This window comes from Poromitra crassiceps, assembly GCF_964638095.1.
Source record: "Poromitra crassiceps genome assembly, chromosome: 14".
Classification (NCBI taxonomy): Eukaryota; Metazoa; Chordata; class Actinopteri; order Beryciformes; family Melamphaidae; genus Poromitra; species Poromitra crassiceps.
This window is the reverse complement of record NC_139633.1, coordinates 28,405,908-28,419,762: the sequence shown is the minus strand read 5'-3', so window position 1 is coordinate 28,419,762 and position 13,855 is coordinate 28,405,908. Positions and strand designations below refer to the sequence as shown.

General features: G+C 42.6%; 1 protein-coding gene across 3 annotated transcripts; it reads right to left on the bottom strand.

Annotated features, from left to right (window-relative positions):
- Positions 1 to 725: 725 nt before the first annotated feature.
- LOC310789589 (uncharacterized protein) lies at positions 726 to 8,618 on the bottom strand. 3 transcript variants are annotated; one of them, XM_083651235.1, is made up of 6 exons: positions 8,534 to 8,618; positions 7,115 to 7,308; positions 5,415 to 5,480; positions 5,233 to 5,301; positions 4,578 to 4,652; positions 726 to 877 (listed from the first exon to the last, which is right to left on the bottom strand). In XM_083651235.1, exons 2-6 carry the CDS (start codon positions 7,195 to 7,197, stop codon positions 772 to 774), a joined length of 399 nt encoding a protein of 132 aa, XP_083507361.1. In that variant the 5' UTR covers positions 7,198 to 7,308; positions 8,534 to 8,618; the 3' UTR covers positions 726 to 771. The 3 variants fall into 3 exon arrangements, 1 of the variants encoding a protein (XP_083507361.1); XR_014553345.1 differs by lacking the exon at positions 726 to 877 and adding an exon at positions 2,515 to 3,730; XR_014553346.1 differs by lacking the exon at positions 726 to 877 and adding an exon at positions 2,515 to 3,730 and having other exon boundaries at positions 7,115 to 7,348; positions 8,534 to 8,608.
- Between the last annotated feature and the right edge of the window lie 5,237 nt (positions 8,619 to 13,855).

The window sequence follows — 13,855 nt, the reverse complement described above, 5'->3', positions numbered from 1 at the left end:
TAAGATGATAATAGGTTTATTTTGTTGGCCTGGATTTTTGTGTGCATAGAGAGAGATTCAAGTAGGCTGGTATATCAGACTGAATTGTCAACTCGTTAGGCTACACTCCAAACTTGGTGGAGTGGGTCAAAGGTCAAGGTGAGCACTAACTTCCAGCCTTTGTCTACAGGCCCCACAGACACAATTATCTAAGTTTGGTCTTTATTTACCCAAAGGACATTCAGGCACATCCAATCATTGATTTGTTTAATGCACTGAAGTAGCAAATCTATGGGACTCTATAGTCAGAAAGAAAGTCAGAAAGAGGTATGTGAATTTGGGTGTTGTCTGCATAATTATAGTGAACTTTGAATTTTGTTATGTAAAGCTTTTTGAATACAAGAGGCCCAATGATTGAACCTTGGGGAATTCCACATCATATTGATTTGCTCTGGCACTCACTTGCCAGAGTTACTTGGATGATGGGCTGGAGCTGTCAGGATGTTTCAAGTATTTATTATTAATCATATTATTAGTGGAATAGTTTGTCACCTTCCTAGTCTGATGTAAAGCTATATGGTTTAAATTCAAAGCTTACATCATGACGTAAACATAAAAAAGAGATAAATTAATATTTATCACTAAATCAATGGAGAACGATGGAAAGTGCATTTAGCATTTTAATGGAGTATGAAACATTAGTCATATGCTCAAATCTTTTAAAACTCATATGTTTCTTCAGTGACTATTATGGGATGATGGTGAAAGTGTGATGACATGAGGTTGAAGTATTCACTGTGTGTCACTAGAGGGTGGTGTAGGTGTAGAAACTGGACACAGGCAGCAGGCAGGATGATCTGCTGCACACAAGACCAGGGGCCACTGATGGCTGGATTGGCTGTGAGAGAGAGAAAGAGAGCGAGAGCGAGAGAGAGAGCGCATTCAGGAAATAATAATACATGGGAAAATGTCAATGAATCATTTGAACAGCTTATCTCAGTTTTAAAGGTGAACCATGGGGCTTAGCTATCAATAAATAGCATCTAAGGACATTCCAGAGCCATCATAATTGTTTCTAAACTTGCTTTAATTTGAAAATTGACTATATTGCTTGTATACATATAACAAAAATTATGTTCTTATCATTATCAAGCACATCCCTTTAAAGTTAACTCCTACAGCTACATCAGACTTTTGACATCAACAATTAAAATGCCTATTTGCCATTATACTGTATTCCCAAGATACTGTAGGTCCTAATATACTAGCTAAGAAAGGGTTCACGGACACGTTGGATACCTCTTAGGCTTACACAATGGGCCGTGTAGGATTCATAAAGCTGAGGGGCTACCTGGACATGGGTACATAATATTATGTACAATAATCTCTCTTCTTCACCTCCTCCCAGTCAAAAAAAGTATATACATTATTTAAATTAGCAGCAGATGTCAAAACCCCTTATATACATGTATACATGTATGTGTATATATATATATATATATATATATATATATATATATATATATATATATATATATATATATATATATATATATGTATATATATATGTATAAATAAATATATAAATATATATATATTTATATATATTTATATATATATATATATATATATATATATATATATATTTTTTTTTACTACAATTTTAGGTTGACCTTTTATTTTACTTGACCTTATACTGTATAAAATGACCTATTGTGAGCTCTACGATAATCACAGCCTTGTTAAATAAACTCTGACTAGTCTAGACCCAGAATACATAAATACATACATACATAACAATTTATGGGATGTCAAAGTACATTGAAGTGTGTTTTTCTGGGCCATTTTCAGAAAATAGTGCTTGTCATCCAACTGTCAACATTGTCAAAATCACACAAACCTCCAATTCTCAAAAGTTATTGATACACAGCATCACGTTTCCCTATCTAGCCTCTTCATTTTGCTCTCAAAGTTCACCAGATTGATTCATTTTGACTTTAAAATGTACAAAATATCCGACTGGGGGACATGCCCCCGGACCCCCCTAGGGGGCCTGCAGTCCGGGATATTCTTATTGGGGGCTGAGCCCCCCCAAAGGTCTAATCCTAAAACCACCCCTGCTCTCGGTTCATGCGTGCGACCAATGTAAAGTGAAAAACGTTTTAGGATCCCCTCCTCCCCATGACGGGGAGGCTGCAGCCTCAGCCTGGCTGGAGGGAAACACTGCCTTGGATTGGCAAATAGATCTGCGGTCCTCTTACCACATAAACACTAAACAGCGTCTAATGGTGAGTGTGGAAATGTTACATACGGTCATCCGATAATAGTAATAGAGTATTGTACTGTCCTATGTGTGTGTCGCATTTGAGTCCCAGGTGATGGACAACACATCAATCCATATGTTTGGATTATAACAGGTGCAGGCTAATAAGACAAAGGAAAGGCTTTGTTCTCCACATTGCACAACAAACCTCTTTCTCATCCAGTCTTCTCATTTGCAAATGTATTTTATTATTTTACAAAAAGAATGCCTCATACACTCATTACATTACATTTCGTCATTTGGCAGACGCTTTTATCCAAAGCGTCTTACAATATCACATTTTGTCAACAGTACAGAAATCAACTATGCAACACAGTCTATGACAGCTAAGACCTTCTGAAGGAATAGAGTAGCACTTGTAGAAAGTAGTTTGAGAAGGAATAAGTGACAAGAGAAAGATGTTAGACAAGACAGGCGCAGGTGGAGCCTTCACTCCATCCCTAACCTCACATACAGTAAATGACATGCGTATATCATACAAATAAAATAAACCAACCTTCTTCCTGAGTGTGGGTCAGATGGTAGGCATACTTTACTAGATCGAACACACCTACACTTTACTCAGTGTCAGTTCAGTTGTACCTCCGTGTTCCATACTCAGATTGTGATCATTGTAGTTGTAGTTTTAGTTTAACAAGCTACAATTTATTGAGAGTAGTTAAGATGTAGTTGAACTACTTTTCATTGGGAAGTAGCTAGTTTGGTAAACTGCTTTTATTTTATTTTAATGTTTTATTCATTTTCATGATTTATTCTTACATTTTCCCATTTTCTCCTTTCTCTCAAGTACCCCCTGTAACACGTACCACTGGACTAGCACATGCTTCCTCTGATACATGTGCAGTCGCCAGCTGTTTCTTTTTCTTTTTTTGTATTAAGTTACGGTATGTTAAGTTAAGTTATCCTTTTATCCTCATGGGGAAATTCATCCTCTGCATTTGACCCATTCTCTACTAGGAACCTTCCTAGAACTAGGAGCAGTGGGCAGCCGCAGTGCAGCGGCCGAGGACCAACTCTAGTTCTTTTTGCCAGTACTTTGGTCAGGGGCACTGACAGGAGTATTAACCCTAACATACATGTCTTTTGGTGGTGGGAGGAAACCGGATGCATATTCATCACCGTAATACAGGGAGAATGGCATTTTAATATTCCCACTCGCTCCCACTTTGTTTATCTTAATAACCCCCATTCCCTCCTGCCACCTGTCCCAAAACTGAAAAAATACACACATTTGTATCTCTTCTACATCATAAGAAAACAAATTCTCATTCAATAATATAAATCAATAAAATCAATAAAATAAAGCAGTAAGAAAAAGAGAGGATAAATAATAATAATAAAAAGAGAGAGAGAGAGAAAAAAATCATGGGGATGACATCAGCAGCCAGTAAATTCAGTGTGCTGCTGGTCCTTGCTGGGTCTGAGAGACTGTGAGAAGGCACAAAATACACAATCACACTCACACACAGGGCAGGTTTTGTGTGCAAAAATCTCTTGACCCGATATCTAATTGCAGCAAGGTAAAGTATTGATTTTTCACTGATTGAAGGGATAATAGAGGATGATGTTCAGTAGTTTTGCGCACCCAGCGCCTGGGTGCGCTTCAAAGTGCCACCCGCGCGGACTGAAGTAAGTAGGAGAAGTCTTTTTTATTTGGGCCCTTGGTCTTGGAACGACCTTCAGACCCGTCTTAAACTTGCCTCTCTGGTCTCTTTATATAGTTTTAAACTTGCCTCTCTGGCCTCTTTATATAGTTTGAAGCAACAGATTAGCTGAGCTGCTCCTGTTTTGATGTGTAGCACTTCTCATCATAAACCCTCTTGTCTCTTTATAATGAAGCTTGTTTGATTGTACTGTTTTATTTGCACTTGTATTTTAGACAGTTTGTGTCTTAATTACTCTCCAGCTTGAGTAGATGGTGGATATATGTGTACCAGGTGGTCTATTGACACAAGTTTTGTATTTGTACTGCGTTTTGTACTTGTGTACTTGTATTTGTGTCCGACGTGTAATGTGCTTTTGCCTTCTTGGCCAGATCACCCTTGAAAAAGAGACCTCGGTCTCAATGGGTTTTTTATTTTCTGGTTAAATAAAGGTTTGATTGATTGATTGATTGATTGATTGATTGATTGATTGATTGAGTTTTTGAAGAATGGAGATTTAGGATGTGGGTTATTTTGAGATTGCTTTCAGGTCAACACAATGGTAGTCCACCATGAGCTGTTTACTTGCCATCCCTGATATGACATGAATGAGGAAGTCTCTGGTTTCATACCTGTCCTCGATGTGACTGTCCACTGGGCTTTCTTCATCCTCCTGCGCTTCTTCTTCCTCATCATCCTTATTAAAGCTGGAGGAGGCATAAACTGTTAGTATTTCTCGTTGTATTGAGCTGGAGACATCGTTGCAGAGCTAATATATAACATGGCACTAACAGAGAGTATGGATAGGGCATACACAGGCTGACACTGCATGATGATGTTTATAGAGAGGCAAAGTGACCGCTTACTTCCTGCTTCAGCACTGTACCAGAGATTTTCATCTGCCATTTATTTTCCCATAGACATTTCGTAAAATGCTTATAAAAATATTTTTACTTTTACTCAAACGGTTCAGCTATATTTGGAATCGGGAGAGACCATAGAACATTTCACTCAGACCAAAACCTAAAAAAACTACATCGTTTTTTTTTTTTTTTTTACATTTTGGTCCTAGTGAAATGTTATGTGGTCTCTCCTGTTTCTAAATATATCTGAATCATTTGGTTTGGCCAAGTAAAACTATTTTTATAAGCATTTTACAAAATGTGTATGGGAAAATAAATGGCAGAGGAAAATCTCTGGTACAGTGCTGAAGCAGAAAGTAGGCGGTCACTTTGCCTCTCTATAGCTTTTAAAGTGTGTAATTTGTGCCCTGATCAAAGTGTCTACCTGTCTGGGACCGGTGCAACAGACACACCATAGTCAGTGACATCCTCATCCTCCTCAGTGTCCAATGGACTGTCAAAGAGAGATGAATAAAACCATAAATCAAATATCACATTAGACAAGAGTAATACTTAATTAACACCATTTCTACATTGATTGCTGCTTTATCCTTTCCTCGCCAATACCTGGTTGAATTCGTGCTGAGATAAATGAGAGTGTCGGACAAGGTGGTAAGTGTGTCGGCACTGGAGCTGTGAAGACAGATGTTGAACAAACGTGACAATTCCAACGTGGCCCTCAATCATACCCAGTTCAAAGAACGAGCAAACATGACAAAGAAATACAGTCTACTGACGAACATCTCAGAGCCAAGGCCCCATTTAATCCTTTGTTTGAACATGGAGATATTCAAACGTGGTGAGAATATTTGAGCAAAAACGATGTTGGTGATTGACTCTTGCATTGATTCTCATTAGCTAAAGCCGTTTTCCCACATGCGCTTTGTACCGCTAAATGACCGGAACGTGGTCTAATGCCTTCATGTGTGAAAGTTGTTGTTCCGGTATAAGCGCGACCCCGTCATCGCGGACATTTCACCAGTTTCGAGCCAGTCAGAAGAGCGGTATGCGCGATAACGGACACAAGTGTGAAACGGGTCCAGTCATTTCCCGCTATCAGTGGGCGTTGTCTCAGGTGGTGTTGTAGCACACAGTAGACAGTCCAACACCAAATACACAGCTGATTGTTCGATATTCCCCTGGTGTTGCGTACCACCAAAGCACTATTGCCAGTCGCAAACGCGCTTCCAGTGGTTTTCGCCACCGGGTGATATTGCGTGTTAGTGCGGGTCGGACCAGACTCAGCAGGTAGTCGAACGTAGACCGGGACATGCATTCCACGTCGTCAAAATTGTTCAGAGCATCTTCCCAAAATAAATTCCCTCCTGGTCTCTCTCGCTTCCAGATGGCTCTAGTCTCACGCAGCAGCGCAGAGGTACATAACACTGTCATCATCTGTCCCCGGTTTAGTCTATCTTCATATTCTGCAAGATGTTGAGCGGAGAAGACTGCGAACATGAATCTGTTTCTGTTCGCACGTATATCCCTTTCCATTTTCGCCTTAATTTGTCTGCGTCGCTGTCTACGTTTGAGGAATAAGCGCGTCAGCAATATTATCAAAAGAGTGGACGCCGGCTCCATTCCGTTTGTTTGTTGTTTTTTTCTGACTGGCCTCAGTGGCCTGCAGCACAGTTTATATGTCATGACCCCAGGCCACTCTCCTCCGCCCCCCACCCCCCGCCCGCTCCGCCCCACCCCACCCCCCAACATACCGGCTATTTGACGACTAGATTCCCACATGCGAGCGCTCAGGTGTGAAGGGAAATTCCGGGAAATGTCCGATATTGACTTACAGGTAATTTTCCGGTACGCATGTGGAAAAACGGCTTAATTATCACAGAATCATATATTATAGCAGTGGTTCTCAATGTGGGGTCCAGGGACCAGCAGGGGTCCTTGAAGGGCTTCCAGGGCTTCCAGCAAATTGATAACCTTGCAAGGCGGGCGGATTTGCACGAGATCTCAGCGTCAGGTTAGCAAATTGATTCATTGTTCAACTTCATTATTATTTAATTGACAAGAAGTGAACACAATTAGAGAATGTAGGAGAAAATATTTTGATCATATCTTTCTACCTACAACACAGACAGTCATGAGATTCTGGACAAAATGATATCAAACACTAAAAAATATTTTCAGATTTGGGTGTATCCATGAGACAACATCTTATGAAATGTGGGTCCGTGGCTCGAATGTGAACTGAATTAGGGTCCTAGATATGAAGAAAGTTGAGAATCACGGTATTATATATGATAATATAGTCTGACCTCTGTTTTGGAGACGGCTCTGGTTCTGGTTCTGTCTTTACTGTGTGTGAGAGGTTCTGGGCCTCTCCAGACTTCTCCAACATAGGGAGTGGAGTGGCCACCTTTTCGTCTGGTGCAACAGCAGGCGTGTCCTCCTTGAGGGAGACGAGAGGGGGAACTTCTTCTTCTGCAGGCTCTGGAGTGGTTCCTTCACCCTATGTGTTTTGTGTGTGTGCACAGTACACAGACATACAACTTACACACCCACACACAGACAATGCTTTGTGAGATTGGGCAAAAATGGCTCCCTTTTTCCACATATCCAAATTAGCTGACCCCTTGGTTATTTACAGTCAAAAATGGACTGTGTACAGGCACAACACATTTCCCCCGGAAGACTTGGTAACAGAGGCGTAGCATGAACAGGCAAGACAGGCAAGTGCTTGGAGCCCCGGGCACTAGGGGGCCCCCTAGGGCTGACAAAATGTACTCCACAACAGTGACTGCAACCCCCTCCCCCTTAAACAACTAATGGGTGATTTGCAATGATATGACATCACAGTAGGATAGGAAACCTCCCTTGTGGGGCCCCATCTCATCCCCTTGCCCTGGGAAGACAGGGGGAAACACTAGTGAAACAATGAGTCTCCCCTTATCTGAAAGTAAACGCAGAGAGCAATATGCAAAATCGTGGAGTGCTGCCAAATTCAGAATGCAAATATAAGTTGTAAAAACTCCTCGGGAAGAATAAATACTCTGAGGGCACAGAAACCATATTTTTTCCCCACACATCAGTCCACACAATAAATGATTAATGAAGAATAATTCTATTAAGTCAGTGAAATGTTGGGAGCGGGGGAGTCTGGTGCAACGCACAGGTCCTGGACCTGGTGAGACGTAGGAGGAGCCCGGACAGGAGTCAACCCACAGAGCCCAGTCCCTCCACGTGCCAGAGCCTCCCGGTCCCGGCAGAGTAGTTCCGGAGCAGCGGATTGAGTGGCCCTGTCTTTCCCTAAGAGGGCTGACCGTGGGTAGCTACTGGGACGTAAGTCGGGGCTTGATCAACCCCGGCTGGGTCACCTGGGCGAGGGTGTATGATGTTGCAGTACCCGAAACATCCTATGACCCCAGGGTACATCACTGATGATACGTCCCAGTTGCATCCATGTGATGTTTTTTCTATATAGTCAATGCCAGGAGCAGGAAGGACAACTACTGGTGAGCAAATATGACAATGAAACACCCAGAGAAATGAGTGAGTGGGCAAGCAGTGTGATCCACTGTTAACAAAGGCAACAACAAAGCATGACTGAGCTTTTTCAGGTGCTCTGGTTCCAATTTCTGAAGTTACGAACAGAAAGTATGCATTTCATTTTTTTTATTTTTCCTTTTGGTGCTAAATCAAACTGTAAATATGCTCAGAGAGTCAAAAGTACCTACCTAAGCTACTTTCACTAAGTGTCACTGCAGACGGTCCCCAGCAGAGAAATGTCCACCCAGGTGAGTTGAAAGCCAAACAGTCTGTGACAGTAGGGAGAAAGTCTGAGCAAGCCAACAGGTATGGGCATGAGCGCCTAACAAGCCCAGCCCGTCACGGAAGGTAGGAGTGGAGTGGGGCGGAGCAGTGTGTGTGTGTGTGTGTGTGTGTATGTGTGTGTGTGTGTGTGTGTGTGTGTGTGTGCGTGTGTGTGTGTGTGTGTGTGTGTGTGTGTGCGCGTGTGCGTGTGCGTGTGCGTGTGCGTGCATAATTGAGGTAGCCAAGAACTGATTTTTGTAGACTGCATCAGTGCTTTGTTCACAGGAGTGAGCAAGCACATACCGGATGCATGCAGGATGTGGGCCAGCCTGACAAGCAACTCAGTCAAAGACAACAGAGGGCCAAGAGGGTGCACTGCACAGAAGGAACTATTCCCTCCTCCTGTATTTCAAAAGTCAAAGGAGAATGGGCGTCCTTGTACCATCCTGGATGAGCTGACATACACACGAGCATCTACAAACGATACCAACTGGAACCCAGTTGGCACAGTAGAGGGTGGAGGCTCAAAGAAGATGGGTACATTGAATCAGTGATTTTCCAGAAAGCATTGGCACGTGTAGCAACGAGCTAGCGTGTAGGTTTCTGCCGTTAGCTTGCTAACTAGTTAGCGTTGTTGTTTTCACTGAGGCGGCAGGGCACTATTTACAGCGACACACAGGGAGGAGGGAGCGGAAGCCGCTCTGGTTGACGTGGTCGGAGCCAATGACAGAGCTTGTAATAAGCCGGGAGCGGACATCCGGCTGCCACTGAAACAGTCGCTCCAATGGGAGAGCAGCTGTAGAGCAGGGGAGGGTTTATCCCAGTTATGGAGACCTGCAGCGCCAGACTCCTCAGACGGAAAGGAGAGGAGGCTGGCCAGCGAGACTAGTATTGTTGTTATAATGCCCTCTTGGCCAGGTCGTTATTGTAGAAGAGAATACTGTTCTCAATAATCTACCTGGTCAAATAAAGGAAATTAATGAATGAGTGAGAACAGGCCACGTGCACACATGCGCACACACACACGCACACGCACACGCACACACACACACACACACGCACACTAGTCAGTATGCAGGATGTGCTGTGAGAAAAACGGCCATGGAAATACACTCTCACAAGTGTGTGCTGCACATCCCCCCCACGACGACAGCAGCTCAGCCCTCTATATCACAGTCAGAAGCCATTCTTCTCCAGACACCAGCCTAAAAAGAGACTTTACAGCCCACAAATACTCCCATTCAAAGCACACCTGGTCAACTTTGAAAACATGACTGGATAGGGTTTTAATTAGAGGCAATTAGAGGTGGCGGCCATGCGAAGAGGTGCATTTGCCCCTACTTTTTAGACGCGCTAATTAGGCCGGAGGCTACTTGTATTCGTGTGACCCGGTGAGACCCCTCGCAAGCTGTTCAACGTCACCAGTTAAACAATTGAAACATGCAAGTTTGTTTGAATGAGCTGTGCATGCTGACATAAACAGACACTATTACAGTTTGCGGTATAGTGGGACGTTATCGTCTATGCGCCTTGAATGGCGGATTGCAGGAGTAGGCCTGGGCCTGAATGAATGGACAAACGGCAACAGGTGACACGAGAAGAAGAAGAAGAATAACAACAACAACAACAACAACAACAACAACAACAACAACAACAACAACAACAACAACAACAACAACAACAACAGGACATTTTGTGCTGGCCATGTTCTGTTCAAACGGGAGTTCCCAAATATTTTCATGTCAAGGAGCCCTCCACATTAAACCACAGCCTGATTAAACGAGATTTTATCCATACTAATGTCAGATCTGTCTGTGTGTGAGTGAGCATTTTGTCCTGCGCATATCTTGAGATCCGTTCAAACTCTGTGAGTGTGTCTAGGGGAATGTGAGTGTGTCTAGGGGAATGTGAGTGTGTCTGTGAGTGTGTCTGTGAGTGTGTCTAGGGGAATGTGAGTGTGTCTGTGAGTGTGTCTAGGGGAATGTGAGTGTGTCTAGGGGAATGTGAGTGTGTCTAGGGGAATGTGAGTGTGTCTAGGGGAATGTGAGTGTGTCTAGGGGAATGTGAGTGTGTCTAGGGGAATGTGAGTGTGTCTAGGGGAATGTGAGTGTGTCTAGGGGAATGTGAGTGTGTCTAGGGGAATGTGAGTGTGTCTAGGGGAATGTGAGTGTGTCTAGGGGAATGTGAGTGTGTCTAGGGGAATGTGAGTGTGTCTAGGGGATGCCGACCTAGAGTGTGTCGAATTTGGTGCAATTTGGACACGAAACACATTCAATCCTATCCACCTTATTTTTGGCGGCCATTTTGCCTTACGTTAACTATGGGTTCTATTTCCGGTGTAACCAATTTAGATAACCCCCCAGCCCCCGACAACAAAAACGTCTATGAGGATTTTACCCTTTTACAGCAGAGCCATTCTGCTCTACAGCCGTGTCGTTCGGGTGCTGGGATAACGTAATGCATTGTGGGTAGTCGGCTACTAACTGTGGCTAATGTTAGCGGCTAGCTAGCTATGTTACATGGCAGTAAAACGCCACCAAATTGATTTAACTTTTAACCATTTCGAGTAACACACATTTCAAGTTTCCATACGGACCTCCAGCGTTGGTTAGTTGTTTATAACGTGACTATATTTATAACTTTTATAACGGACTCCAGCTTCCGGTTTATAATTCGGGTCTGCAGCCAGAGTATAACAAAGGAAATGGCAAGCGGCAACAATGAGTCACGTTAAACCGGACCTTGTACCCACGATTCTTTTTTACAGTGGGGCATTCAAAAATAAGGTGGATAATAAAATTGCCTAGGCAGATGGGCCGGCCGGTGATCGAGTGGTGTCAGTCACGTTTTGCATCACAAACGTGACATAGCGCTGACAATACCATGCTGTTACGTGGTTTTACACCAGGCTGTTACGTGGTTTTAGGTCTGGCTGTTATGTGGTTTTAGACCAGGCTGTTACGTGGTTTTAGGTCTGGCTGTTACGTGGTTTTACACCAGGCTGTTACGTGGTTTTAGGTCAGGCTGTTACGTGGTTTTAGGTCTGGCTGTTACGTGGTTTTACACCAGGCTGTTACGTGGTTTTAGGTCAGGCTGTTACGTGGTTTTAGGTCAGGCTGTTACGTGGTTTTAGGTCAGGCTGTTACGTGGTTTTAGGTCTGGCTGTTACGTGGTTTTACACCAGGCTGTTACGTGGTTTTAGGTCAGGCTGTTACGTGGTTTTACACCAGGCTGTTACGTGGTTTTAGGTCTGGCTGTTATGTGGTTTTAGACCAGGCTGTTAGGTGGTTTTATGCCTTTTCTCTTTTTGCCAAGTGCTTGGTCATGTGGAAAGAGACACCAGGAGAGAGAGAGACACACACCAGGAGACAGGGAGACACACCAGGAGAGAGAAAAACACACCAGGTGAGTGAGTGAGTGAGTGAGTGAGTGAGTGAGTGAGTGAGTGAGTGAGTGAGTGAGTGAGTGAGTGAACGGGCACTGCACTAGTCTGAAGAAATGCCATCTGACAGGATTTTCCGGGAGTTGTGCGTGCTATTCCCTGCTGCATCTAAAATAAAGAGCCTACAGTCTTGACCGGCTCTATGAAAAATGTCATGAGATAATTTTGTTATATTGTTGTTTTGTTGTGGAATTTGGCGCTATATAATTAAAAAAGACTTGACTTGTTTTTGTCACTTCAGTTGCTTTATTTTCAGTTTTTCTGAACTCTGTGAGGGTTCATTATCTGAAGGGGAAGTAACAAGGGACTGGGCAGACTAGGGAATCAGCCAATACATGGGGGTTGGTGCTTTATCCAAAACACATGACATGCTTTTATGCTCTTCGTCCAGGTGGTGGCAGCAGCAACTTTCTGAGGATGAGCAATCTGACCCATAACCTCATGTGGATGTAAACACCAGATTACATCTTGAAGGATAAATATTTAAGGGGATATATTATAAATAAATAATGTAAATAAACTGTATTCCCATGTACTCGAATGGAATAAGAAGCAAGGGAGCTTGTTCTATTGATTCATTATTAATCTCATTCATAAAACTTTTGCATGTTTGCCTAATTGACCTTACAAGCCTAATTAAGTTGATTATTTGCCCATGTCATCAGGGTCAAACAATCAAAATGAGGCTCACAGAGGATTATGGGTGTTAGATATGGTGTCGACATGTGAGTCCAAACATCTGAGTCCAAATGTAATCTTGTAGGTTGGAGAGCAAAGACCATCAATTAAAATAAAATATAACCATTTGGAAGCTGTATCGTACATAGAAAATCCAATCAGAGAGAGGGGATCAGCGTTCCCTCCATAAGCTAGTTCGGTGATCTATATCTGATAATTTATCACATTAATGATTTATGGTCACTGCTCTACTTTTTTCTCCAGAAATGTAGTCGATTCACATGTGCGGGTTTGGAAGTTTTGCTGGGAAATAGGGATGCACGATGATATCGGCACGTCATCGGTATTGGCCGATAAAGTCTTTAAAAATAAAATATCAGCATCGGCCTGAAACTAACATTTCTGCCGATATGACGCTTTGATTATGCCCAAATGCTCAACGCTTACATAAATGAACCATGCTTTACATAACCTAAGTTGAAGTAGGCTACTTTTCTTATTTTGCCCAATGAATGTCTGCATTTTGAAAAGCATTGTATTTATGTCTGCCTCAGTGGGCCTTCAGGATGAGAGCAGGCATAATAATGTGTTAATTCCACTACAGGAGAGACGATGTTCTCTGAAATTAGGTGGGGGGAATGCACACATATCTGTGGCGGCCTGCAAAAACCCTTCACATGGGGGAATGTGACTTTTTCTTCTTCTTTTTTTACATTTCCATAAATTAGAAGCTCTCCCCTATAAACCTTTTGAATGACTGAGATAGAGTATTTGAATCTGTTATTATGCATGTGTTTAAAAGTAAAATGGGAGAAAAATGGCTTTAAACATTCCACAAGGTTGTATTTTCTACAGTGGCATTCCACCAAAACCGTATACATAAATACTTTCCATTTTGTTTTATGAAAATAATCATTCGCCATGATGTACTACGGAGATTAAAGTAACCAAATCACTCAAAATCTCAAAATACCTGCAAAACTCATTTTCAACCCTCTTTGGCTCATTGTGCAGCAGCGACATGTGAAGGGTTTCTGCAGGCCACCGTACATATATCGGCATCGGCAATCTGCCAAAAGAGTTGGAAAATATCGACATATCGGATATCGGCAAGAAATCAGATATC

Bases quoted from the DNA above. Each gene is read 5' to 3' on its own strand.
- LOC310789589 (XM_083651235.1), bottom strand. From the start codon at position 7,197: ATGTTGGAGAAGTCTGGAGAGGCCCAGAACCTCTCACACACAGTAAAG. The intron at 5,481-7,114 runs GTCAGACTATAT...CTGTCTTCACAG, and splicing joins GAGCCGTCTCCAAAACAGAG to CTCCAGTGCCGACACACTTA. The intron at 878-4,577 runs GTATGAAACCAG...TCTCTCTCACAG, and splicing joins GACAGTCACATCGAGGACAG to CCAATCCAGCCATCAGTGGC.